The 27,386-nt window shown below is 42.3% G+C and overlaps 3 protein-coding genes across 15 annotated transcripts in view; 1 reads left to right on the top strand and 2 right to left on the bottom strand.

Annotated features, from left to right (window-relative positions):
- Clcn3 (chloride voltage-gated channel 3) overlaps nucleotides 1-5,277 on the top strand; it is a 70,810-nt gene extending 65,533 nt beyond the window's left edge. For 5 of the 13 annotated variants that reach the window (XM_052162468.1, XM_052162464.1, XM_052162471.1 and 2 more), the window contains 2 exons: nucleotides 512-587; nucleotides 2,176-5,277. In XM_052162468.1, coding sequence (XP_052018428.1) covers nucleotides 512-587; nucleotides 2,176-2,334 — 235 coding nt within the window. In that variant the 3' untranslated portion in view covers nucleotides 2,335-5,277. Of the gene's footprint in view, nucleotides 1-511; nucleotides 637-2,175 lie in introns of all 13 variants that reach the window. The other 8 variants (XM_052162467.1, XM_052162472.1, XR_007974150.1 and 5 more) reach the window with 7 other exon arrangements.
- Nucleotides 1-27,386, bottom strand: part of Nek1 (NIMA related kinase 1) — a 328,855-nt gene that overhangs the window by 191,161 nt on the left and 110,308 nt on the right. The gene's annotated exons all lie outside the window — the stretch shown is intronic.
- Nucleotides 8,651-26,239, bottom strand: LOC127668721 (histone PARylation factor 1). The gene is made up of 8 exons (XM_052162473.1): nucleotides 26,123-26,239; nucleotides 22,381-22,540; nucleotides 20,009-20,198; nucleotides 18,814-18,912; nucleotides 15,441-15,591; nucleotides 12,205-12,292; nucleotides 10,559-10,731; nucleotides 8,651-8,890 (listed from the first exon to the last, which is right to left on the bottom strand). Exons 1-8 carry the CDS (start codon nucleotides 26,168-26,170, stop codon nucleotides 8,759-8,761), a joined length of 1,041 nt encoding a protein of 346 aa, XP_052018433.1. The 5' UTR covers nucleotides 26,171-26,239; the 3' UTR covers nucleotides 8,651-8,758.

Genomic DNA, 27,386 nt, shown 5'->3' with positions numbered 1-27,386 from the left:
TAAAAGTCTAGGAGACTTCTTAAGGACTCTCATGGGCATTCAGACTAAGCCCCTCCTCCCCAGCACATACAACACTGAGGTAGATCCAGATCACGCTAGGTCGTTACTTAACTCAGAAACTGAGAACTGGCCATCCAGGGAAAGGACACTGAAAAGCAGTCCCAGTGTAGAGGTGTGTAGCTGTGAGTCATGAGGTCTGTAGCTATGTGCCATTAAGTTTCTTTTTTTATTTTACTTTGACTTATCTCCATAGTTAAAATTTAGTCATACTTTCATTATTTTGATTTTTAATTTAAAAATAAACTTCACCATTAAAAATAGTATTGTCACCTTTTAAGTTAGAATGTCTGAAAATGGAACCTAGATTCCTAAATCATCTTATTTTTATCTCAAGTCCATGAGAAGCATTCTTATGGTTTATGTTTTATTTCCTTCTCTCATTCTTTATCATTATGATTGGAAACTCTTCCAGTTGAATTTCTCACAGTTATTAGATAATAATCTGTTTCAGGATTGTCTTGGGGATCATCACAAAGAAGAACATTTTAGAGCATCTCGAGCAACTAAAGCAGCACGTGGAGCCCTTGGTGACTAGCTGTGTCAGCTCTCCTCACTAGACACCCTAGAAGTCAGGAGGCATGAAACTTGTGAAGTGCTCACCTCTCTGCCACACCCCCATGCTGCCAGTGACACTTGGGTCTGCCCAGATGTCTGTGAGACAAATTTAGATACACTGTCTAAAATCCCATTCTTAGAGAGGAAACAGCAAGTAACATCTCCCATCAGAGTTAGTTACAATTAAGTCCTGCCATAGTCAGGTAATGCAGAGACATAATTGGACTTGTTTAAGCCTGAAAAGTCTGTCTACCCCAGTGGATTCACCAGTCTCAAAAGACTCCTGACTGGTTAAAAATGCTGGCCCTGTCCACCCGAGCCCTTCATCCCCACTCCACTCCCTTTGCTTCCTAATCTGTGGTCATGTGAACCTAAGCTCCTTTGTGACTTGAACTGAGCTGAGCGAGTAGTGCTGACCGTGTACATTGTTAACTGGCGCTCCAGCTGGAGTCCAGTGCGGAGATCTGCGCTCAAAGCATTTGTTCTGTCTCTGCTACCCTTAGAGATTCTCACAGGCAAAATGTGTGTCCTCCATTTCATTAGTGGATTGTCCATAGCTGCTGTATATGCCCCTTCGTATCACGCTTCTACACTGTCATAAGTAGCTCTTGTCTTAACAGGCTTTATGTCTTAGTGGTGTCATTGAGATTAAAGATAAAGTTTTGATTTTTGCATAACAAATTGTGTTACTTTAACAATTAATACCTCAAATTATTTTGACCTGCAATTCTCATAACTATATGAAGCCTGTCCCCATTTGTTTAAGTACACAACTAAGTATGTATTCCTGTTGTATGCTAATATTTCACAAGTGTTTCATGCATCCTTTTAAAAACTACTAACCAAATATAGTAGCTTCTCATTCATTCTGCTTTCTGCTTCACGTGTAATAATCTTTTAGGTCTGCCTCTTGATTTTTCACTTACTTTTTAATGTAAACATTAACATTCAAAACTTTCAATAAAGGCTGTATCTTCTTTTGGGGGAGCACAAAATTGAAAAGCAAAAACCCTAAGTATGCTTTCAGAACCCTGGGTTACCTGCAGGTCTAGCCTCACATTGTCAAGTCTGGGAGGTGGAGCTCTGTGCTGACCACGGTTTATGTGTCATCTCAATTGTATGTGCTTTCAGGAATATTCTGCATACAACTGGGCAAATTATTTCTTAAAAATTTGACTCTACAAAATTTTGTGGTTTTAAATTGTTTTCTAATATAATGGGACTAGGTTCCTTTTTCAAGCTCAATCAGTATTATTTTCTGTTCAAACATCTCTACATTTTTGTTGGCATACTTGACTCAAAATAGCTCTGCTTCAATGAGGCCTGCAGTCCTCAGTCCCAGTGGGAAGGACCTCACACTCTGAGTGGCCACGGTACTTTGTCAGAGGACAGTTGCTGGGTAATTTCATTGTCTTTGCAGTAAAACACTTTTTAAAATATGCATATCAGGTTGCTTGCTTTGCTCTCTATTCCTGTCAACAAAAAGGATTTATCCATAGATTTAGTTCCTCTTGTATTTTCCCTTTTATTTTAATAACTCTTTCTGTTTGTCCTTTTCAGACGCCTCCTTGGCATTATAACAAAAAAAGATATCCTCCGTCATATGGCCCAGACGGCAAACCAAGACCCCGCTTCAATAATGTTCAACTGAGCCCTGTAGATGAGGACAGAGAGGAGACAGAAGAGGAAGTGCGTTTGTTGAATAGCACAATTCTTTAATCTGCAGGACTCGTCCACTTTTTTCTTCTTTCAAAAAATGGAAGAAATACAAGACGAGCTTTTGCAACCCGGTTTGCAAATCATGCTGGGAGAACAGAGGGATTGTTGGGGGAGGGAGAAGGAAAAGAGTGAGGTATTTCCCTAACTAACTGGAACAGGAACTCATCTCATGTTGTTGTGCACTGTCTGCATTCACTGAGGCTATGCAGTGAACTGCAGGCTTGAGCCTCCCTGGAGCCTTCACTGGAATCCTCGCATCTGGCTGTTACGTCAGCACCACAGAGACACGTTATCAGTCCCTATTTCTGGAGGGATTACTTTGAATTGAGCCATCTATTAAGACTGCAAGGTCTTGCCCTTTTCTATCAGAACTGTTCTGTTTAACTCATGAATTGTATAGTTAAGCATCACCTTTCTACATTCCAAAAGAGCTTCTCTCTCCTCCCCCGCCCCATCCTGAGCTGTAACAAAACCTCTTTGGTGTGTCCTTCTGAAGCAGTCCTTTCTCATATTGAGATGTGCTGTGATTTTACTGACCTTTCATCACAAGAAGGGGATGTTTCTTGTGCCATTAACCATGTGGTCTGTACCATCACAAAGGCTTGGGCACTGCTGGACAAGCAGGTAAACTGTGTACATCACAAAGGCTTGGTGGTGTACACATGCCACTGCTGGACTAGCAGGTAAACTGTACCATCACAAAGGCTTGGTGGTGTGCACACGGCACTGCTGGACTAGCAGGTAAACTGTACCATCACAAAGGCTTGGGGGGTGTGCACACGGCACTGCTGGACTAGCAGGTAAACTGTGTACATCACAAAGGCTTGGGGGTGTGCACATGCCACTGCTGGACTAGCAGGTAAACTGTACCATCACAAAGGCTTGGGGGGTGTGCACACGGCACTGCTGGACTAGCAGGTAAACTGTGTACATCACAAAGGCTTGGTGGTGTGCACACGGCACTGCTGGACTAGCAGGTGAAGCCTGGGGGTGTGAGCGAAATCCCCCAGCTTGTGCGCTGTGTGGTTCAGAATCAAAAACAAACTTGACTCTAAATCAGTTTTATTCTTTCCTCTCAGACTGTATGGATAATGTGACCTAGTCTTATGCAAATTTTCTACTTCTGAAATTACTATGACAGAAAAGTGCTGTTCAGCATAATTAAAGCAAATGCTGCTGCCATGACCGTGAAGGGAAGGAAGGATTCTGTTTAGCTGTCCTGGTATTAATTGCATGTTAAACACTGGAACTTTTTTCTTCAAATTAGATCATTCTTTTATTTCAGGATGTTTCACTGCTGACACTGGAGATGAACTGTAATTCATAACTTGCACTAAATGTATATTTCTTTTCTTAAAAATTTACCATTTTTATTTATATTTTTATGGATTAAAATTTATAAAATGCAGATCAGTTAATATTGCACTTAAATAATTTTACCTTTTAATGTGACTTTTATTTTCATAGACTAATTCTGACTTACAAATATGGAGGTATGAGCAAAGCTTACCAAGGGCCCAAGGGTTTAAGAAGAGGTGGTCACATCTGTGATCCAGAGTACACTTGATACCTTCTGATGTCTCACTGCCATCTCCGGGGTTATGCCCTCTGACCTCTCCATTCTGACCACAAACTAGAAAGTTGAAAATACTATAAATTACTAGTAGTAGATTAAAACCAAACTTTTTTTTTTTTAAGAAAAATCAGTCAAAAATGAAAATAAAATCACAATGTGGTTATAACCTTTGAATCACTAGGTAGGTCACAGCCATACCTGAAGTGTGCTCCATGATGATTTGAATAGCTATGGTGCACATTTTTGCAGATTAGTTATAATGTACCTCAGAGTATTTGGAATTGTTATTGGCAATGTCTGTTTTAATCATGCTCTTAATTCCCAACTGGCAAAGGATGTTTATTCACTAGACTGCCCAGATAGTCTTCAAGTATGCATTTTTGAAAGGCAAATGCATTTGTGAGACAGATATTTTCTGAAACAACTGGCAATGAGCCATTTTTAATAAATGTGAAATCACCTTAGATCTGTATGAATTTGAAGGCTTAAAAGGTCAGGAAGCCATATAGAGTGATCCAAAGTTCACCAAAATTGTAGATTTCCCAGCTGTGCTATCTGCCAACAATATTTTGTCTTTTTACTCCTGTCGGCAGATTTCAATATTCTTCGTTGTTCTTTGGCTAAATAGAATGAACTCATTTTTAATGATAAGAGTTCTGTAGCTCTTAACGTATACTTGCGGTACGGGGCACTGCTGTGGCACTAATTCTTCAGCACGGCTGATTGGTGCCTCAGCCCTTCTGGGTTCCAAGTCTTCAAAGGAGAAGCCAGTTTCTTTGTAGTGTGACATGATGAAACTGAACATGACTTTATTTTCCACATTTCCTTTTATTTCATATTCTTTCATGACCCATCTTCAGAGACTGACATTTCAGGATACATATTAAAGCATTCTTTTTTTTTTTTTTTTTTTTTGGTCACATTTTTCTATCCGATGTGTCTTACTGCTGAAATACATGAAAACTGCTGTGGTTTTAATGTGTTCAGAGGTTTGAGGTTTTTGAGATTTTGTTTTTCTTTTTTCTCTGCATAAAGGTTTGGTTGATTTCCAACCAAATAAGATAGTGGATACCATGAACTACATGTGCCTAGCTAATTGGCAAACTTATTGACCAATATACTAAGTGCAGCGCCTTATTTGAGTACCCTTCTTGAAAGGTATGATGACAATAGGCAAGTGTGTCAGCATCTGTTAATAATCGTTTTTTGGTTTTGGTTCATGAAGAATGCTTAGTTTGTTAATCTGTGATGTTGCCTAGAGCTGTACTTATCTGTTTTTATTTATACTAGTATAGTAAAAGCTGCATATCATTACAGTAAAAATGATTACTGTAATGAGTTAAGATCTATTAAAATCTCTACTTCAATGTGTGGTTTGGCTTTTGATTGCACCTGTCCCAGCGGCCCTCCCTCTGCGCAGCTGCACTGTGCAGTCAGTGTCAGCCAGCGTGCCTGGCACTGCTGCCTCCAGAGGAAGGAGCCTGCAGTGCTGCTGTCGGGTTACAGCTGTTGACTTTTGAGCGTTGTGAGCTAGGAGCCAGAAGAAGCAGAGATGTGTGATTGAGAATGCATGCACACTGCACTAGCAACAGGCCGGGGCTCCCAGGTGTCACCACAAAAGATTCTAGTGCAGTTTGAAAATGTTAGGTTTTTTTTAGAAGAAAAATTACACTGTCTGCACGAGGAGAATGACTTTACACGCTTAAAAACAACCACCTTAGAAATACATAAACAGACCTGCTTTAAAATAGGTTAAGAGACACTTGACGTTTCAGTTCTGATAGTGAGCATTTAGTTAAGAGGAACACGGCACAGGGCTGGGATAAAGCATTTACCGTGTATATTCCACTTACTGCTTATTGGAAGCTAACTGTGATGAAAACGGTACTCCAGAGACAGGGCAGGTGAGTACAAACTGATGTGCTCAAGAGAGCTCTATGGAGTTCTCTGCAGTAGGTGTGCATTTAGGTTTTTTAGGATGATGACAGTAGATCAGTGCCACCTGAGGGGCTTTGGCATTAGGTTGTCTATTCTGTGCATATATAATAGGGGTGTGTGTGGGCATACATGCCGGGGTCAGAGGACAACCTTCAGTGGCCAATTCTCTCCTGCCAACATGTGGGATCCAGAGATCAAACTCGGGCTGTAAGGCCTACTGGAAAGTTCCTCTGCCCACTGAGCAATCTTGTTAGCCCAATACTAAGGGCTTTATTGTTAGTTTTGGTGTGTGTGTGTGTGTGTGTGTGTGTGTGTGTGTGTGTGTGTAATTTAAACTGAATGTGTGCAGGTGCCTAAGGAGGGCAGATGTCACATCTTCTGGAGCTGAAGTTAATGGGCAGTTGTGAATACATCTATGTTTAGAACTGAACTTGACTCTTTATTAAAAGTAATACATAATACATGCTCTTAGCAACTGTGCCATTTCTCCAGTCCCTTATTTTGTGTGTTTATTCACAGTGACTGCAGGTGTCTTTGGAACTACCTCTCTCTCTCTCTCTCTCTCTCTCTCTCTCCTCCCCCTCTCTCCTCTTTGTCTCTCCTTCCCTCCCCACTCCTTTCTTTCCCCCCCCTCTCTCTCTCCTCTTTGTCTCTCCTTCCCTCCCCCACTCCTTTCTTTCCTCTTTAACTCTCCAGCAAAGACATTATTTTTTAGTAACGTGATTACAAGTAGGAACTGATAGATATGTGAGATTCAAGTTAAGAACTAAATGAGAGGTACTACATTCCAGAAACAGGATGAAATTACATGGATTTAAGTTTAGACATAGAAGAGGCAGAAGAATCAATGGTGAAATGAGACAGCAAAAGAATTGCCAATGAGGTCAAAAGGTACCATTGAAACAGTGATATAAAGCAAAAGAAAGGAGTTTGAAGGAGTCCTCAGCAGCAGGTATTTAATGACACCTGAAGCAACCCCTGAGAGTTGGCCAGTGTGAGCATCCTGCTGACCTGCCTGCCTGAGTGTTATATGGCACCGATTGTGGAAGTGGAATGGGTCTGCTAGGCAGGAGAGTTGGGATTCTTCTGTGTTTTCAGGAAATAAGATGCAGGACATAGCTTTTCCTGTTGGTGATAGCAATGCCTGAGAGAATAGTTTGAGATCAGATTTTAAGATGTGTAGGGCTTCAAATTATGGGAGTGAGGGGGAAATTAATGCTCCCTGTGTGGGAGGGTCCTTGTGTAGGCTAAAGAGGATGACATCTTGAAAACAGACAAATCTAAAAGGTGTGCCATGTTCTGATTGCTGTGACATTAACTGAGGATGAACACAGATGAAAAAGTAGGTATGAGATCCCATGGGTATCCAAAATAGCCATCTGAGGTTAAAATAACCTTAGTATGACATGGCTTTTTTTTTTTTTTCGTAGCTACTTGGTTACGAGGAGAATTCACGTAAAATGTAGTTCATTTGGTTTTGGGTACTAACATAAATGCAACATAACTGAGGGATGCATGATGATGAAAATTGAACCGAAAGGCTGGGTGAAAGAGATTATAGTCAGATTGGAAAAATGGGTTACTAGAGGAAGATGGAGTGTTTAGGGCAATATTTAGGCAGTATGGTGCTTAGAACTGTGATGAAGTTTCATTGTTGGTACTGACCAGCTCCAGGCTTGTCAAACCCTAGTCTAGAAAACAGTCTGGGAACTGAGGTTTGTACAGTGCATCAGTGAAAGAATTATGGTAAGATAGAGACAATACCATTACAAGGGCAGTTTTGAGCTAATGTGAGGAGTTTATGTCATTATAAAATCTCTTTCATAGCATTCCATGTCCTTGGGCATGGTTCAACATAAATGCTTGAAAGGTTAACATAGAAATAACATCATTGGGCCCAAAGAAGTAAGAAAATGGATTTAAGTTGGGTAACAATCCTGATTGGGTCATGGTGATTCATGAATGTGCTTAGGCATTTAAAATGTGTTCCAGTCAGACCCCTAGGTTAATATGCAGTTTTCAATTCACACTGCCTTTAGTGAAGGAAAATGGTGAGAAAGGAAGGCTTCATATTCTATAACAGGGATCTTGCTCTTTAATGAAAGTGTTTAGTAACTGAAAGATCAGTTATCTCATTGTCCCCACTACTGTATTCACAGTAATTGTGACATACTGTGATGTGTCATAAATCAGACATCCCAGTTGTAATTGCTGTGTAAATAGTTCTGGAGTCAAGCCTCGAGCCTCACACCTTAGACAAAGTGCTCTATGGCTGGGCTATCCTCGGCTCCACAGATAACCCACTTCCTGACTTAGCTCTGATAAGGTAGCCCAGCTTCTGAAGGACAGCTTGAGTGTGGCATGGATGAAAAGCTGGCTCTTCCCTTTCATTTGATCTTGATAAATCTTGGCTGGGGTTCATATTGGTCCCATGGAATATAAAAAGCCTATTTCTCAAAAACTCTTATCTTTGAGACTGTTACATCACTAGAAGGATAAAGGTTGTTTCTTTTTTATATGTGTGAGGTTGTCAGATGCCAGAGGTAGAGCTTCCATGTGTGAAATGAACATGTCCTCTGGAAGAATAGTCAGTGTTTTTAACTGCTGAGCCATTTCTTCAATCCCAAGTGTTTTTAGTTTTAATTAGCCTAGTATTTCTAGTTAATGGTTATTTGATTTTGAATAAGCACTCTTATGAGCAAGTTAATATTGAGGACTATACTGAGAAAAGAACTTAAGAAACTAAAGAGTTTCCAAAATGTTAAGCAGTGCCACTACCATGTGAAAGAAACACCAGAAGAGCCGTATTATAAAGTTTTTAATAAAGTTTCCATTATTTATTTCTCCATTCCTTAAACACAAAGGCCCGGCCGCCGGTCCCCTCAAAGCACTGCGGTGCCGGCAGCCCGCTCACCCTGCCAGCTGGTCTATGTGCTCTTCACTTCGGCTTGCCAGGTGATCCTCAATGATTTTTGCAAACAGATCCCTCTTCAATAGATTATACGCAAGAGGTAAAAGCTGGCCAGCAACTTTGTGAAAATACTAAAAAGCAAAGAACATAACATCAAGGTGAGGAAATGGCAGGTACAGCTGAAAAATACATGGGACACACCTGTGCAGCATAGCCACCATCTGTACTGGACACAGGACAACGTATCTCTGCTGTTCTGTCACAAGGACTATTGCCCACCTCAAAAAAATGAAAATATCCTGAAGGGAATTCAGAAGCATTACAAACTTAAATTGCCAATAGTCCATTAATTTTATGAACTTTTTTGTTCCAAATGGCCATTAAGTACTTTAACTATTTTTATTAAGATTTTTTAATAGACCTTGTAATAGATCTATTAAAAACATATGAGGCTACAAATCACTTTTAAAAAATTTTATATATGTCTTTTACCTAACTATGCGCCACCACATATATGACCAAGGAAGTCCAAAGAGAGTGTCAAATCCCTAAAACTGTGATTGCAGACACCTATGAGCGGCTGTGGATGCTGGTAATGGAACTCAGGTCCCTCGGGTGCTCTAAACCACCGAGCCATCTCTCCAGCTCCTCCCCTTTATTCTTGGGCTCATTCTCTACTAGAAGCATTTCTTCCCTGCTAAGAGTTCAGTCTCAGGCTTACTGAATGGGTTCACAGCATTGCTTTTACACACACCCTAACAGGAAACCCAGTAACATTCTTTTTGTGAGAAATAGCATTTATTTAAGTACTTATATAATATTCCAAATGTTTTCATTCCCCGTGATTCTCACACCATCAAGTTTGTTTTGCTTTTATACCTACACTTCAGCAATGGCATTTATGGCCAGGTCTGTAAATGTGACAACTACATCATTCTGCCTGTTTACCACTTTGAATACTTTTACTGATAACTAGAAGCCAGGCAGAGAGAAGCCATATGATGCTTTAAAAAGGGTTCTCAGTCAGTCAGTTTCTCACCAGTCAAATCATTTTGTCAGGACCCCTCCCCATAACTCAAAGTGGGGGACAAGGAAACACTAATCTGACAAAGCCCTCTAGATAACTGACACACACTGGCTTAGTCTAGGTCCTCAGTCTAGTCTATAAAGACATGGCATTCCTGCCACCTGGGAATGCTAGGGCCACATCTCTGACCTATTCAGACAGTTTGCATCAATAATAGCTACAGGTGGATCCCAAGCATCTGCAGTTTGTGACTCCTGGACACTGGGATGGGGCTGCTGGTGTTATCCTGGAGAAGGTGCTCTACCAGTGACTTACCAAAGGTACAATGAGGAACGTGCATGCACACATGAGCTAATTTTACAGGTAGGAAAGGGAATAATGCTAGATTACTAGCTCCAATATTTTAATTAAAATACTTGAAAATAGTATTTAGGACATGGTAGTAGATGACACCCACACCAACAGAAACAAAAGAAAGGGGTGTATACATTTCCACATCCATATCCACAAGCCCATACAGACACCCAAAAGAGGGCATACCCCTGGGATATTGACACACAGAATTAGTTTAATATCAACTTGAGGAAACAATTCTGCTTATTCACCTTTGCCAGAATATAAGATTTCAAATGGTTTTAGAACTTTTACTTTGATATCACTTTCAAAGGTTTGGAAATACAAGCTGGATCCATATCTTGCCAGCTGGAAGTTGAGAAGATAAGTAACTGTGAGTGTGTATACATAATGTGGGAAAGGAGGAGTTTTTACTCACATGAGAGCCATAGCAAAAGAGGTCCATTCCTAATTCCAGCCCCATGCCATAATCACACTCATCGTTAGCAAACTGCACGAAAGTCATCATCTCCTGAATGGGAGCAAAGGCTTTCAGTCTCTCCTCATCACTTGCAGCCTCAACAATTGCCTTGCAGATTCTCTTAAGGTCAGCTGAAAAAAAAAAAAAAAAGATGCAAAGCTATCAAAATCACACAATCATCTTTAATGGTAGATTTTAAGTAAGGCTTTTCTGTATGTCTTCTACTAACTCTACTGATGCTACCTTATTAATCTGCCAGGAAATGTCTGTCATGTTACTTCTGTTCTGATTCAAGCAGAAGCCTGGACCACAGGAGCTGCAGCCCCCAGTCTTTCCCACAGAGACTGATTATCTCTGGCTTCAGGTAACAGGAGGGCTGGTGGTGGGGCTCCATGGACTAGAGGCTCTGGTACGCAGGCCTGGCCACCTAGGTTGAGTACCAGATCTCATGAGGCAGCATCAGGACCAGCGGCCAAGAGTTATCCTATGACCTCCATATGTCCCTCATGGCATGTGTTCATTTCTCGTTCCCACTCTCCCCTCTGCCTTCCACGCTTCCCCCACTCACACCTCCCCCACTCTGTCCCCCCAACTAAAAAAGAGATGAAACTAACTTGACCCAGTATTCCTAATATAGCACTATTTCAACATATAATCAATATAAAAATGTTATAAAAATATTTAACGCTGGTTTAACTTATACATTTAAACAAAATTCTGTTTTACTTTTAAACAAAATTCTCAACAAATTTAAATTATGCCATTTGTCAGTGGCGTTAGCCACATGTGAAGTGTTCAGGAGCCATTTATAGACACCTCAGCCAGCATCAGTTCTCCCTATAAATTCCTAGAGGACTAGAGAAGCTGTAGCAAACAATGAAATACAAATTGTCCCACAACACATCCCAACTTACTGGCTGGATACACCACATAAAAATTAAAGATTGGAAATTACTAAGACTCATCTGTCCTAAGGAGCAGGCGGCCATGTGCATGAAGCAGGAGTACTTGCTTCTTTCTTCTTTGAGGAGAGACTAGATTGGATTCTCTAAATTTTATGCCCACAGAAACAAAACATAAAGAATGCCAGTGGGGATGGGGCTCAGAGTAAGGAAACAGAACGACAGATGATTCTCTTTTCAACAGAGTATTAACTACATTTTGTGTAATTACCTTCTAAGTATTTCTGTATGACTGCATGAAGTATAAGGAGTATGAAAACTAAAATGTTCACCAAGACTAGTGCTTTGTGACTGCACCATATGCAATCATTACTAGGTCAAAGGAGCTAAAACAGGTTAGAAAGAACCAACCTGTGCAATGGGCTAAAGCCCCTTCAACTCCTCAAAGCATTCACCTTGCTTGGAGCATTATGTGACATCACAGTAAGTACTCTGTATCCTTTCATGTCCCAGATACTTACTCTGTTAAAGAAACATCACTGCCTGTTTTGCAGATGAAAAAGACAAGGCTCAGTGACACTAAACAGCCTGCTTGAGATGAGGCTAGGGAAGCCTGGGTCTGCTCTTAACACCATTTCCCAACACAAGAGAAAGCTTTCTCCTTGTTTACATACATGCATATTTACACATGGAAAACATTACCATCCGTTTCAGGGAGCTCTCGGTAACCGACATCGTTTTTATCTACCGGAACAACCAAGCCTGCACCATGAAAAGTCTTTGTCACAACCTAAATTAAAACAAAAACAAAAACAAATGACCAGAGAGAGAGAGAGAGAGGAGAGAGAGAGGAGAGAGAGAGAGAGCACATGCAGAGACCCCAAAGAACAAAAGATCTACCTCCCCACCTCAGCACACATAAACCCTGGATGTTGTCAAAACAGCATCCAGGGACATTATCTCAGAAAATCTGGATCATGGGGAGACTATGTTTTAAAACCAGAAGTCAAGCATTTGAAGTAATTATAAAATAAAATAAATGGATTAAATGAATCATGTTAGACATTTACAAGTTTGTCTGACATGTCAGAAAACAAGCACAACTGTTACAGGAGGCACATCAGCATAGCAGTCCTTGCTAGACAGAAAGCATGAAGACTCCGGGATTGAAAGGAAGATAGAATAGAGTAGAATCTTTAGAAAAACAACAGAACTCCTCAACACTGCCAAATTCAGACTCCTCTTTTTAAACTGGAAAATTCCCACAACTCCCACAAAGCAGGATAGTTCTAAACAGTGCTTTTACAGACAAATCACACGGCCAGTTTAATTACTCATCTTCAAAGATGAGAGCAGGCCCAGGGCTAGGAGCACACCATCATAACCCTTATGAGGAACAATTTTCTTAATTAGATATTTGCTTTATTTACATTTCAAATGTTAATCCCTTTCCATGTTACCCCACTGAAACCCCCCTATCCCATCTCCCCTCCTCCAATTTTCTCACTTGCATTCCCCTATTTTGGGGAATCGAGCCTGAGGAACATTCTTTTAGCATTATCTTTAGATCCTTTTTCTTTACTTCTACTTTATTATTATTTTTTTTAGCATTATCTTAGGGTGGCTTTAAATTTTTTTTCAACTTGTTCATTTTATGTATATGGGTGTTTTCCTTGCATGTGTATCTATATAATAACTTGCATGTCTGGTGCCTGGGAAAGCCAGAAAAGGGCAAAATATCTGCTGGATCTAGTTACAGATGACGGTGAACCTCCATGGGGGTCCTGGGACTCAAACTCTGGTCCTCTGGAAGGACCAGTGTTCTTAACTGCTGAGCCATCTCTCCATCCCCCCAGCTGGAATTCTTGATTCTCCTGCCTGTCTCAGTGCTGGGGTTACAAACATGCGTCGACATACTGGGTCTCAGTATTTTCTAGTAAAATATCTTCAGTATTCCACTTGTGTATTCTAGTGAAAGTTTCCAAGACAGAAGAAAAATACAGTCCAGAAGTGACCTCTCCTTTCTGAGTCTTCCCCTAGCCCAGGTATGTTAAGGTTACTTCCCTCCCGCTCTCCCATTAGCCCTCCCTCCGCTTCCGCTTCTTTCCTCATCCTTTGCTAAGCTACCCCAGAGGGCAGAATGTTCAGAAGAAGGAATTTACAGACACAGAGAATGGGTTAGAAAAAGATAGTTTATAGCCTTATGTCTTAATATTTACACAGGATTATCTTATGGTTGGCTTTCAGTCTTGAATGTGAAAACTAAAATACTAGAAGAAAAGGGAAAGTTCTTCCATTCTGTACAGATCTCCTGTAGGGCAAATACCAGGATCATACAGACTTTGCATTTCAAAGTACTCCAAGGTACCAGTACTCACAAACGCTGCTGCACCATGCACTGCTGCACCATACGCTGCACTCTGTGTACTAAGATGTAGGTCAAAGTCACTAACATACTATTGGAACTGAGTTTTTCAGAAACAGGAAAGCATGCATTAAATGTTAATCTTACAGTAACATTAAAAATTATCAAAAATGTAAAAGGATCTGAAAGGGTTGGAAAGATGGCTCAGCGATTAATAGCACCGATTGCTCTTCCAGAGGTCCTGAGTTTAATTCCCAGCAACCACATGGTGGCTCACGACCATCTATAATGAGATCTGATGCCTTCTTCTGGTGTGTCTGAAGATAGCGACAGTGTATGCATATACATAAGATAAATCTTTTTTTTTAAAAAGGATCTAAAAAACAACTGTCAACAGAGAAGGAGAAAAGTCAAAATTTTTTAAATGGTTGACCTTGTATTTATGTTACTATCTTTTAATGAAAAACAAACACTGAATATAAACTCGGGAGTGTCAAAATAAGTACAACAGGAAATTGAAGTTTCAATCATGAAGGAAACATGTTTACACATGAAAAGAAGTAAGGTCTCTGAACTAAATTACAGCTGTCAACAGAATAAAACAAGGGTCTTCTCAAAGAACTTGCTGACCATTACATCCACAGAAGCTCAATCTAGTTAGGACATTTTCAGAATACATGTCTCTTTCTTCTAGTAAGAATTTTCCTTGAGAACCAGTAAGGTAAAAGAAGAATATAAAATGTTAAATGACACTGTAATTAACCCATGTTTAGAAACTATCTCTGGTCTGTAGGACTAAAGACAGCACTTCAGCGGCAGTGGTTCATGCCTGCCGCTGCATCAAGGTTAGAGAACGAAGCAGGTCTTCAGTAACTAAGTACTAAGAACTTTGCACAGTACCTGTTCACTCAGGAATAACAAGTACTATGTATGGCTTAGCATGTTCAGACCAAACAGCTCTAGAAGACAACAATGGAAGAAGAAACAAGGAGAACAGCAGCCCTCACTTGCCCAGTAGTCATGAGGAATGCCCACAGAGGAGTTCTTTCATGTATCCGTAGACTTACTGTGACATTCATAGCTGAAAACCAAGAATGCTAACCTGAGAAGTACTTGCTCTTTTACAAAATACTTTGTTACACTGCAAGCCCTGAGGCATGCTGATAGAGCAAGGATGATCCAGGAGAAAATAAGCAAATCTAACCCATACTGTCTGTAGAAAGAGAACCACTTTTGAGGTCTTGGGTAAGTCTCTGAGAAGCACAGAACTACACTACTACGATAACTTGCATTAAAACAAAAACTGCTTTTCTCTACCTTTACACAATGGTCAATACGACAAGACTAAAAGACTAGAATGCATTCTGCAAGCACAGGAATGTGCTCCAGTTACAGGACTCAGGCGGCATGCCAACGTGCACATGCAGGAGCGACCTGAGCCCGGTTAGGGAACTGTCCGAGAGTCCCTGGGGGATACAGCTGTCCTTAGGACGGGGCTAGAGAAAAGTGTATGGTGCAGGTGGCAAGGAGCAAGGGCAGAGCACAACAGTCAGATGCACATGAGCGACCCTACCTTCTTTTCTCTCTGTCTCATCTTCATGGTTCTCTGTTCCAGTGAGTATCCTAGTTTTCTGGCTGCTTCTGTGAGTTTTTCATCTATGTTTTTCAAAATGCTAGTTTTCTTTCTATCTGTTACTTCTTTGAGTTTTTTCATCAAAAATAATCTGGAAAAGAAGCAAAAGCTATTGTTATACTGCTGGCCTCTGTTTATACACAGAAGTCAAGGAGTTGAGACAAAAATGTCAAGTTTCATGCAGTCCTCTCCAAGTCCTCACAGGTAAGAGTCAAACAAGGAATGACAGAACCAATACGAAGCCGCCAGTCACACACACAGCTAGCACGCCTGGACCGTGTATCTTCAGTGCAGACATGAGAGGCTGAGTTTAAGTTGTACTGCTGGACACTGAGACGGCATCCTGCCTGGAGAAGGCTGACTCGAGGGAAACACAAGTGTGCTGTCCACAAACACACCTTCACCCTCGACGCAGACCCCTGGAGTACACTACTTGCAACCTACACTAGGAACTTGAAGTAGTCATTCAGACCACAACACTTTACTCCTCTTTATATATCAGGAAACTGGGGCACAAAGAGTAGCAACGATAGAAACCCAAACGACAAAATTCAGCCCCTCCTCATTGCTTAATTTAATTACCAGGGGCTGCGTACATCAAGAGATCTGTTAACCATTAGATCCGGTCCTGTCAAAAACGTGAGTGAATCCTTTCCTCAAGCTCTCTTGAGGAGGCTTGGAGGCCTTCAAGTGCCCTGGGTCTCTCCCTAGACACAGTTCCATGTACACTGTCCTTCTCAGAAGACAGTTCCCCCGTTTTCCATGTAAGATACTGTGCAGTCACCAAGACCCTTTGTCCACCAGGCTGCTGTGATCATCTCATTCAAAGCTACTAAACATGCTGCTGGACGATGTTTGAAGGCGTGCGACAAGCCAGGCGAAGTGGGGACCACAGCCACTCCGTCAGGCCTGGTGGAAGCCTGCATGTCTGAGTCAAGCTTTACCCGTGCAGTTTTTTACAGCCTTCTGTAGTGATTATTTAGAATATACTGGTTCACAAAATTATGTAAATCTCATGTTGCAACTTCTCATTACACCAGGTTCGTCCCATTATGCAACACGAAAAACATCCCTTCCATGACTATTATCAGGGAGTTGTAGTGAAAAGCTGCCAAGCTCATCGGGTGGTTACCAGGCCTTCCCAGCTCACATTGACTAAACCTTCAATTTAGCAATGATACCAAATATAATTGGCAATTCCACAGGTTTGAGAAAATGTCTGCTCCCAAAACCTTGTGCCCAAATAAAGTCTGTCAATCACTACCCGTCAGCAAAAGTCAGTGAAAGTTCAGCTCACAACTTACGCACTTCAATGTGCAGAAGTGCCTCCTGCCCATTTGCCATTTTATCATGCAGGTCGTCCTGGGCTGCAGAGAACGACCTAATGCACTTGGAGGCATGCATTGCTGAGGTCTTAAACAGACCTGCATATACAGAACAGTGAGCAATGCAGTTCCGCTACCTTAGTGTCACTAATGCTGAGTCTTATAAAGGTGCCAACAGTTCTACCCACCTTTGTGCCACTCATGTAGAAACACACGCAAACTCAGAACCCACTGAATTACTACATTGTGTTTAAGGTGGTGTGGACTACCATGGGTCCATAATAAGTTCAAAATTACTGTAGCAGTTACTTTTAGGGAAGGAAAGTCAAAAGAAAGACAAAACATCACTCCTGTTGTGTAAAGACTAAAAATTTTGAATATAGATTATTTTCTACATGTATTCATTAAACAGGAAAAGTCAGAATCATCACATTCAGTTACTTGCCCTCTTCATAACAATAACAATCATGGCATTTATAGTGCTTTTATAATTTACATAAATATAATTTATATTTGATATATTTAAATATTATTTATAAATAAATGTTTTTGCATTTATTTACCTTATCTTCCTTATTGCTAGATGTATTGTGTAGTTTCTAGAATTTGCTTTTATAAATGATTTCTAATAATAATGCCCTGAGTTTGGTCCCCAGCACTAGAAATTTAAAAAGATATATTTATATGCTATTGTGTTTTTTTAAGCACCTTCTAGAACTAGGGAATAGCATGATATAAAAAACCCCTGTCCTTTGGGGTTTACATGCTAGCGCAGGAGACAGACAATATGCCAGGAAACAACTACAGTTTCTAAAGCAGACACTGTCAGTTTAAGTTGGATGATAATTCAACTTAATTCCTCCTTAGAAGGAATGTTACTGAGACCAAGGATATAACTCAAGTAGTAGGCACTTGTCTAGGATGCTCAGGACCCTGGTTCAGTCCCAGTACTCAAAACCAAAACAATAGAAAACCAACAACCTCAGGGAGAAAGAAAACTTATGCCAATTACAAATCCCAAGCAAATTTTACGTAAAATACAAAAGTCTTACAAGAGAAAGAACAGAATGTCGCTGTCATCTAGATACATCAGTGTATATACATCACAGAACAGTGGTCACCTTGGATTGACTTGGTTTGAATTCTTTAATAATAAATTATACTATTACGTCAGGGGGACGTTAACCTGTTGAATTACAAGGTAAACTGCATACCTACTAACAAGTGACTTCAAATCATGTCTGTGGCTAATGCCAATTGGTTCATTCAGCTGGGTTCTGACCCCTTCCTACATGAAAACTGGTGCATTTCTCCTGCTATTTTTAGCCGATTCTGCGTGAGACCTGGCTGATCCCAAGCAGAAGCAATCTTTCAAGTCTGAAAGAAGGGATGTGAAGTAGCAGCCATGCTTCTGTCTTTCCATTTCATATAAGCTGTAGGGCAGAGGGCAGGGCAGCGACTGTTCTGGTGGAACTACAGAGCAATGCTATGGCCCCAGAGCAGTTTCATTTCCCAGCCTCGGGTCAACAGCAGAGACAACTGCCACTGATGAGAAGTAGCCACACAGCTGTTGTCCCTGGAGGCTCAGCTTGTCCCAGCAGTCCTTCCAAGGATCCTCTAAATTCCTTACTCCTGAAAACTTTCCGGAGTTTTCCATCCCTGTTGTTGGATCTTATAATGAACTCTTAATGGCACTGTTTAAATGTGATCTCTAGTGGAGATAAAAAAAAAAAACAAAACAAACCCCCGATTTTTCCATGGGGCATCTGAAATTAAGATCAAACACCGCTTACACATGTTTTGCACTGCAGGGGATGAAGCAGAGAGATTTTGACATGCTAAGAACACGATCTGCTTCAGGTTCAGAGCTCAGCCCAGGATCCAGCAATATGTTCATTAAATAAGTAGGTCCAGAAGCTTTTGATGACAAGCAGCAAAACTGTGCAAGGACAATGAGCTACGAGAACTGAAACAAAAGCGTTCCTTACTTGATGGCAGCAAACACGTTATCTCCATTTTGAATAATTACACAATTTTTCTTTGCTTCATTTGTACCCACACATACAGGAAGTTCATCGGGAGAATCCCTGTTTTAACAAAAGATAAAAGTTTAGTTATCCATAATTTATAATGCTAACAAGCAGAAAAATCAGGTCTACAGATAAATTCATACCTGTAACTAGGTTTACTCTCCAGGTGTCTTTAGACTGTCTACAACAACTCTTACGTCAGAGCCTACAGCTAAGGCTTTTAGTACCTAGTTAATTTTTACTCAAATAATGAGAAATAAGGAAAGAGAAGCTGTCAACAGATTATTACAAATACCTGCTGATCACCTTCATTTTAGAGTATTAAAAAAGTGCAAGAGAGACAAGTGGAGTAAAAGTGAAAGGAAACAGGACAGATATGAAACACGGAAGCATCTGATTCATGTCTGTGTCCCACCCTTTCCTTTTAAACTGAAGAGAGCAGTGGAGAGAAGGCAGGGTCTTGGCTAAGGTTCTAGCAGTCCATCAGAGCCAAAGCCAAGAACAAAGCCATGTGAGGCTGCCAGGGCCCCAGACTTCTGTGCAGTGAGCACTTCTCCCTAGCCACACCTCACCCTTTCTTCTGCATTCCACCTCAGCTTCAGGACCCAGCACTCCCTCCGGAAGTGGACAGGGTATTTCTCACGTAACCCTCCCTATCTCCCTATCTCTCCCATTCTCCAGCATCTGTGGGTATTCACTTAGTTCTCACAATATTCCTAATAAATATGTGCTACTATTCTTCCCATTAGTTCCAGAGAAGCCGAGTCACAGAAAGTCACCACTGACTGGCATACTGCCGTCAAGATAATAAGCGGCAGGACCAATCTGTGAGTCCTCCAGCCCCTGGAAGTGCCTGGCGTAAGTCAAACTGCTGCTCGACATTATCTTACGTGGGCTGCAAAGCTCTTCTGAACCCAAAGCAAAGCAACCCCAAAAACTCTATATTCAAAAGAAAAAAAGAAATCAGGGAACTTTGGTGTAAAGAGTTCACCAACCTATGCAGGCTAAAGAAGTGAAAGGTAGCCAGAGTAATAGAACGGACATGGAGTCACTAGTAAGGAAAAGGAGTCTTTCAGCTTGGGGGATGCGCGTGAGGGTCTAAGACTCATTAATCGCAGAGCAGCTGTATTTTAGAGAAGAGAAGATCCTTTACCTGAAATACCCCATGTGGTACTGAGTTTTATTATCTCCAATAATAATGGTCTGGAACTCAGGAGGATCATAGTAAAACCTCCAGTGAAGATTACAGTTCAAGCCTGTGGGTTTTTTCTTCATTTTATGTTTCCCAGCAAGGATATCATAAGGACCCACTAACCGAAGACCCAGGCTTGTAGCAAGTGCATCTATGAGGAAAATAAGGTTATCAGGCAACACTTTCTAGAGGCAATAGAAAATTATGCCTTTCACCACTATGACTCTTTTCCTTTCTTTCTCCACCCTGCTTCCCCTTTTGGAGGCAAGGTCTCACTATTAGCCCTGGCTAGACTAGAATTTTATACAGACTAGGCTAGCTTAGAAATCAGAGATCCAGGTGATCTGTGCTGGGATTGCAGACCCCATCATACCCAGCTCCAAAGGATTCCTCTCCTTCCTTTTCCTTTTTCTGAGACAGGGTTTAACCTATACAGCCCTGGCTCTTATAGAACACACCATGTAGATCAGACTGGCCTCAAACTCAGAAATCCACCCGTCTCTGCCTACCAGTTCTAAATTATTCTTAAGCAGTTATTTTAAAGAACACGTTTAAAGTCTGTAAAAATGCTTTTACTCAAGGGAAAAGAAATTGGTTGAACAAAAATGTAGCACTAACTTTAGGACTGGCCCTTAAATTGACTACTGCACTAGCTTACCACCTCAGGTAGCCCCAGCCAGGCTGCTCTGCGTGCTCAGACATAGAGCCACACACTTACTCTGCTTCACCACCATCTGCTATAGCTACAAACATACAGACTAAGGAGACAACATAGATTAAGGAGAGAGAAGAAAAGAACCGTTTCTTTTCCTTCTCGTCAGCTGTCACTGCAGGCTCTTTAGACTTCCAACTGCAGTGTTTGCAGCTTTCCTACGAGGGTTGCAAGCACTTAAGCCATTTCTTCAACACCCCCCCCCCCAGTCTGTCTGTCTGTCTGTCTCTGTCTGTCTGCCTATCTCTCTCTCCAGTAAATATCCTTGATGAAAATTCTTAGTTTACCTAGTCCATAAGACATGATTATAGAAAAGACAATATATGCACCTGCTCATTTTCCTTCATTCTTTATTCATTAAATGAAGGAATGTTCTGAAACTGCTTGCCTTGGCCAACAGGTGACAGTGACATATTATAGCATTGTATAATGACCTTAAACCAAAGCAGCTCATGGACGGAGAGCACGATCCCCATGACCGTCACTAGAGGGTACATCCTATTCGAGGACTCTTGCTCCCCAATGCTCTCAGCTTCCTGTCTGACATGAGGTAGGCACATCTGACACATCCTTATGGCATAAGGTATCACGGACCCCAAGACAATAGAGCCAGCTAACCACAGAAGCCTCTAATCTGACCCTGTCTGTGCTCCTGCTGGGTGAGACCATGACCCTGTGCTCCTGCTGGGTGAGACCATGACCCTGTGCTCCTGCTGGGTGAGACCATGACCCTGTGCTCCTGCTGGGTGAGACCATGACCCTGTGCTCCTGCTGGGTGAGACCATGACCCTGTGCTCCTGCTGGGTGAGACCATGACCCTGTGCTCCTGCTGGGTGAGACCATGACCCTGTGCTCCTGCTGGGTGAGACCATGACCCTGTGCTCCTGCTGGGTGAGACCATGACCCTGTGCTCCTGCTGGGTGAGACCATGACCCTGTGCTCCTGCTGGGTGAGACCATGACCCTGTGCTCCTGCTGGGTGAGACCATGACCCTGTGCTCCTGCTGGGTGAGACCATGACCCTGTGCTCCTGCTGGGTGAGACCATGACCCTGTGCTCCTGCTGGGTGAGACCATGACCCTGTGCTCCTGCTGGGTGAGATCATGACCCTGTGCTCCTGCTGGGTGAGACCATGACCCTGTGCTCCTGCTGGGTGAGATCATGACCCTGTGCTCCTGCTGGGTGAGACCATGACCCTGTGCTCCTGCTGGGTGAGACCATGACCCTGTGCTCCTGCTGGGTGAGACCATGACCCCGTGCTCCTGCTGGGTGAGATCATGACCCTGTCCTCCTGCTCGGCTGTTTTCTCACATCCTAGCCATGAAACTGATGGACAAAAATATTAACTTGTTCTCTGACGACAACACACCTCACTTACTAGAAAGAACAGTGGAAATGCCCTTTTATCTTCTCTTCTCTTTCACGATGGTCTCACTGTGAATCTGAGGCTACCCTGAAACCTGATACTCTCAAACCTGTATCTTAATTGCTGAGACTGTAATAGGCATGTGTCACCATGTGTAGTGGTGAAAACACTTTCTCTTTGAGCTGTTTCTGTCCTTCCTTCAGTTTCCTGTCATCTCTTCCAGTCACAGGAGCAGAAAGATGGTAGACACACTCACCAGCTGGTTTTTCAGGATCAAGTTCTTCACAGAACTTCCAGAAATGATAGAAATCTTCAGGCAGGGAAAGCTTATAAAGATTTTCAACTTCTTTGCGAAGTTCACTGGAGACATCAGCTTCAGAAAACTTACTCTTCTTCGCCTCAACGGTCTTTTCACACTGAAATTGGCATATGAAACTTTAGCTTTCCCAAGGAAACTTCAACAACCATCCCTGCATACCAATATTGCCTACTGGTCCAGGCGCCACACACATTCTTCTAAATATTTACTCATAGTCTTGTGATGTGTGTATGCGTTTGTGTGTGTGTGTCTCTCTAGGGTGGGGCACGTGGCTGCTGGACAAGCTAGAGGAGAGCACTGAGTCCCTGGAGCTGGAGCAGAGAGCTGCCCGACATAGGGGAGCTGCCCGGGCCCTCTGCAAGCCCAGTGCATCCTCTTCGCTGCTGCGCTGCTTTCCCACCTCCATCTTAACCTGCTATAAAAACAAACCAAAGCAGTAACAAAAGCCTGAGCTAATGATATTGAAGCAAACTCCCAGGGAATCTTTTGAACAAAGAATGAACTGTTTACACCGTGGTAAAAAAATACCCACACAAAGCATGTCTTTAAATGCGCTTCTCCATAACACAAAACAACAAAAAAGAAACAAAGGAAAAATGTAAAGTTGTCATAAAGGCATAAAAGTTTCTGCTCTGTTTTGGTACCAAGATCCCATCACATGATCAGGCCTTTCATTTAAACAGACTATCACACACACCAGAAGCAAATGATCACAAGTAACTGGATACAAAGGATTTGTCAGATAAAAGCTGTTTCAGCCAGGTATAGGGGCACACATCTGTAATGGCATTATCCAGCAATCGCAGCACTTAAGAGGACTGCCTGTGCAAAGCCATTGTGGGATACAGTGGAACCATCTTTAAGAACAGACAAAACAAATGTACAATGGTACATAATGCATGAATAAGGCAGGATGAAACCAATTACTTTGTATTCTAACCTAAAACATTAATAATAATGGGGGGAAAGCTGTGTTTTCAAGAACTCCAACCATAGTTATGTCTGAACTGCTTACCACAATCATTACTACCCTTCCCTTTAAAACCAGATACCTTACTTCTGACATTCCAAACAAAAAGAGGAGAGGTATAATAGAGTTTAGGATCAATAGTAGCTAATAAAATGGGGATAACCTCTCAACAAAACCCATTTATTTCAGAAAAAGCTTTGTAATGCTCAGACTTGCATCTCCACCCATGCAATGTAAATGCACCAGGTTAAAGGATGCTATTAGAAAGCTGCCTCATTTCTACTAAGGCAACATGCTTAATTTGGGTTATCTGTCTTGTTTTCTAAGTACAATCTTTTTCCTTCTGGGAACGTAGATCCTTTCCTAGATCCCTTGGAGTAGATTATTTCTATGCCATTTCTCCTTTCCACCCAGACTTGTGGTTCTGAATCCAGGGGAACCGCTGCACATTCTAACCCCAGGGGACTAGTGGCACCTAGTGGTGCAGTGGCCTGGGGGTAATGCTCAGCACCATTCAACGCACAGGAGAGCTGCCCTCAGCAAGCCGGTCACGCTAGAGTTGACACTGCTTGCCTAGAGGTTGATAATTACATTTTCTCAACAGTCTGTATCAATGATATGTATTGATAACTATCATTCAAAGACTATATGCTATATGTACAAATCAGACAGTGAGAATTGTACTTGATGGCACCATCCTCAAGGGGTTGACGTGCCAGCCAACAGGAAAATAGATAGTTACAGGGCTTTCAAACACTGGGGCACACTAACTAAATGAAAGAATGAGAAGTACAGCTAGACAGCATGGCTCAATCTTAGTATCATAACCAATTAAGAAATCTCCCCAGGATTAGATGTGTGTGGTTTTAAACAGAATGGCACCTACAAAACTCATAAATTTGAGTACTTGGTCACCAAGGAGTGGCATTATTTGAAAAGATTAGGAATTGTGTCCTTGGTGGAGGAAGTGTGTCACTAGGGATAGGGTGTGAGGTTTCAAAAAACCCATTCCGAGTCTCTTCCTTCCTGTTGCCTTCGGGTCTGGATGTAGAACTCTCAGCTCCTCCTGCACTATGCCTGCCTGCACGCTGCCATGCTCCCAGCCATGATGATAATGCATTAAAGCTCTGAAACTGTAATCAAGCCCCAGTTAAACACTTTCTTTTATGGTCACGGTGTTTCTTCACAGCAGTAGAATACTAAGACACGGTGTACCATAAAAGCTTTTTAAGGAAATAACAAACTCTAAAAGAAGGCAAAGGAACCCTCCAGATTCAGAGCGATAGCTACAGTGACTGTGGTAGTGTTTTTACATATTTGGTCACACTGTCCCCTTAACTTCACAAGACTTCAGGGACTGAATTCAAGCCATCAGGACTATTATCCTGGGTCATCAAGTTAGACTTTGTTTAAAAAAGGGTCTATTGTAGCCCAGGCTGGCCTTGAACTTGCAATGTAGCTAAGGATGACACTGGACTTTTGGTCTTATTGCTTCTGTCTGACAAGGGCTGGGCTTACAAGTGTGTGCCAACACTCTGGCTTTTGGGTTGACTCCCAACATGGTTTCCAGCTGTCACCTAGGGTGAGCTACTTAACCTCTCTGTGTTCTGTACTCATCTACACTAAAGACACGTTGTAGTGCCTGTTAGCATGATTTTGTGTTAAATACAGAATAGCTCTGTTTCAACAGTCTTCGCAGATAGCTGATGCTGGCTATGATTGGCAGCTATAAACATTCCACTGGGTCATCTCCAACTTATTTCCAGTTAAGCCAATTATTCTGCCAAAGCAGCCCACAGTACATTCAAAGAGATTTCTCAGCTCTTCTTTAACTCAAGGTGCCTCAGAATCCTCAAATCCCTAATAATTAGATTTTAAGACAGCTGTTCTCTTTAGAGCACATTTTTAACTTGGTGTTGTGAGAAAACACGACTTGAATAATACGTATATGTCCATCATCCACTGACCGTTAAGCCTTAGCAATCGCCTCGCCCTACCCAGTTTAAAACATATCTGGAGTAATTTTTGTTAAAGGTTCCTTTCCCTGTTTAACTCCTCCCATTAGCTACTGCATGCTTAGGAAACCCATGAAATCATGTTAGAGTCCAGACTGCCAATCTATCACTCATCTGCGAACCCATATCCCGTACACTTCCATGTTAGGGGATTCTCTTATGTTTCTTCTGCCATCAAGAACGACTTTCAAACCTAAGGGGTCGGGCGGTGGTGGTGCACGACCTGGAAGTAGAGGCAGGAGGATCTCCGTGATTTGGAGGCTACACATTAATCTTTATATCATAGTAATCAGGATACACACTGATCTTTATATTAAGTTCCAGGACAGCCTGGGCTACAACACAGACTATCTTAAACAAAAGTCGTCTTTAACAACTCCAGGACTTGTTATATCCAGCACTTTCTTTTACACACCAGCGTTAACCCCAAGCAAAAAACTGAAGAACTGTTCGATCGCGTGTGCCTCGCTGCCCTGGCGGCTCCTCCAGTTTCCACCAGCTGGTTAGTCAGTAAGTGAATGAATGAGTGAGTGAGTGAATAAATGGTCCGTCCGCCGTCCGCGGGAACTGCGCCCAGAGAAGCTGACTGGCGCTGGAAAGGCACAACTTTCCCGGGCCGTTCCACCGCAGGGCGGCCCGCGGCTCCGCCACCGCCCAGAGCATCCCCACACCCAGTGCACCCCGCCTCGCTTACCTGCGGCCCCGCCCCGGCCGGCCGGCGCTTCCCGCCACCTCCGACCATCCCGCAGCCGCAGCGCGCCTAGGCCAGCGTTCCCGCCGCTTCCGACCGTACGCTACTGCTTCCGGGTTCAAAAGCCGCCAATCCTGTCTCTCAGCCACTCAACGGCGCCAATATGGAGACTAGGCTCCGCCTCTGAAACGGAGGTCGCAAGGCCCCGCCCACAGACCTGGAGTGGCCCCGCCCCCGAGCGCAAGCACCGCCCCCTGAGCTACAGCCGGGGCCCCGCCCATTGCTTAGCGCTAGAGCTGATTGTGCTGGAGAACCAGTGCCTTAAGGAGCTACAAACTTCGTCCTCATGGATACTGGCTGACAAGAGAGAAAGCTTTAAGATGTTGCCTCATTTCAGCCTTTTCGTTTTCTTTATTTCTACTCATTTAAAGAATTGATATTTTTTGCACTCCACCCCTTTCCCTTCCTATTGCACTAATTATTGGCTAACACTAAACTAATCTTTTTTCTTTCCCTCCCTCTATTTCCATTCCTTTATCTTCACATCCTCTCTCTCTCTCTCTCTCTCTCTCTCTCTCTCTCTCTCTCTCTCCTCATTTCTCTCTTCTCATTTCTCCTTCATTCCTAATACAATTAGTTTTTTGTTTTGTTTTTGTTTTTACAAATCTTTGCTATGCTTAGTGTAAACGCTGAACCTCCAGCAGCTGCAGCACCAGGAAGGTAGATAAAAAGGCACACTGACAGGCTCTACCCAGGGTTTAAAAATCAGAATCTGACTCTCAGGAATAACACGGTTTGGAAGACACACTCCTCTACCACATTCCCAGCAATGTCCTATCCCCTACTTTCTTTCCTATTCATAATTTGTATACTCATTTTGTGGAACATATCCTTGACTTTAAATTTATCTTATTTTTAGTTATGTGTGCCTATAGATGTGGTGTCTCTCTCTCTCTCTCTCTCTCTCTCTCTGTGTGTGTGTGTGTGTGTGTAGTTATAAGTGGCCGTGAGGCATTCAACATGGGTGCCCTGCAGGGACGGTGTGTTACTCTTAACCACTGAGCCTTCTCCTCAGGTTCTGAGGAGCACTTCAAACCAGGCGCACAGCTGCTTCCTTGTTGTAACTGAGGCAGGAGTGAAAGAGAACATGAAAAGACCAAAAGGCAACACTCCCTCCATCCTCCTGCCCCACGCATCTGGTACATGTTTCACACCAGCTGAAAGAATTTCAACGCACCTAACAATATTTGAAAAGACTAATAATATA

Source organism: Apodemus sylvaticus, chromosome 18 (assembly GCF_947179515.1).
Source record: "Apodemus sylvaticus chromosome 18, mApoSyl1.1, whole genome shotgun sequence".
In the NCBI taxonomy this organism is placed as follows: domain Eukaryota; kingdom Metazoa; phylum Chordata; class Mammalia; order Rodentia; family Muridae; genus Apodemus; species Apodemus sylvaticus.
Note: the sequence above shows the minus strand (reverse complement) of the source record. Positions and strands in the feature narration are given on the sequence as shown.

Excerpts from the sequence above, each read along its gene's own strand:
- LOC127668721 (XM_052162473.1), bottom strand. The coding sequence starts at position 26,170 with ATGGTCGGAGGTGGCGGGAAGCGCCGGCCGGCCGGGGCGGGGCCGCAG. Across the intron at positions 22,541-26,122 it reads CGGCCGGGGCGGGGCCGCAG|TGTGAAAAGACCGTTGAGGC; the intron begins GTAAGCGAGGCG and ends TGCCAATTTCAG. Across the intron at positions 15,592-18,813 it reads AACGTGTTTGCTGCCATCAA|ATTATTTTTGATGAAAAAAC; the intron begins GTAAGGAACGCT and ends CTTCTTTTCCAG.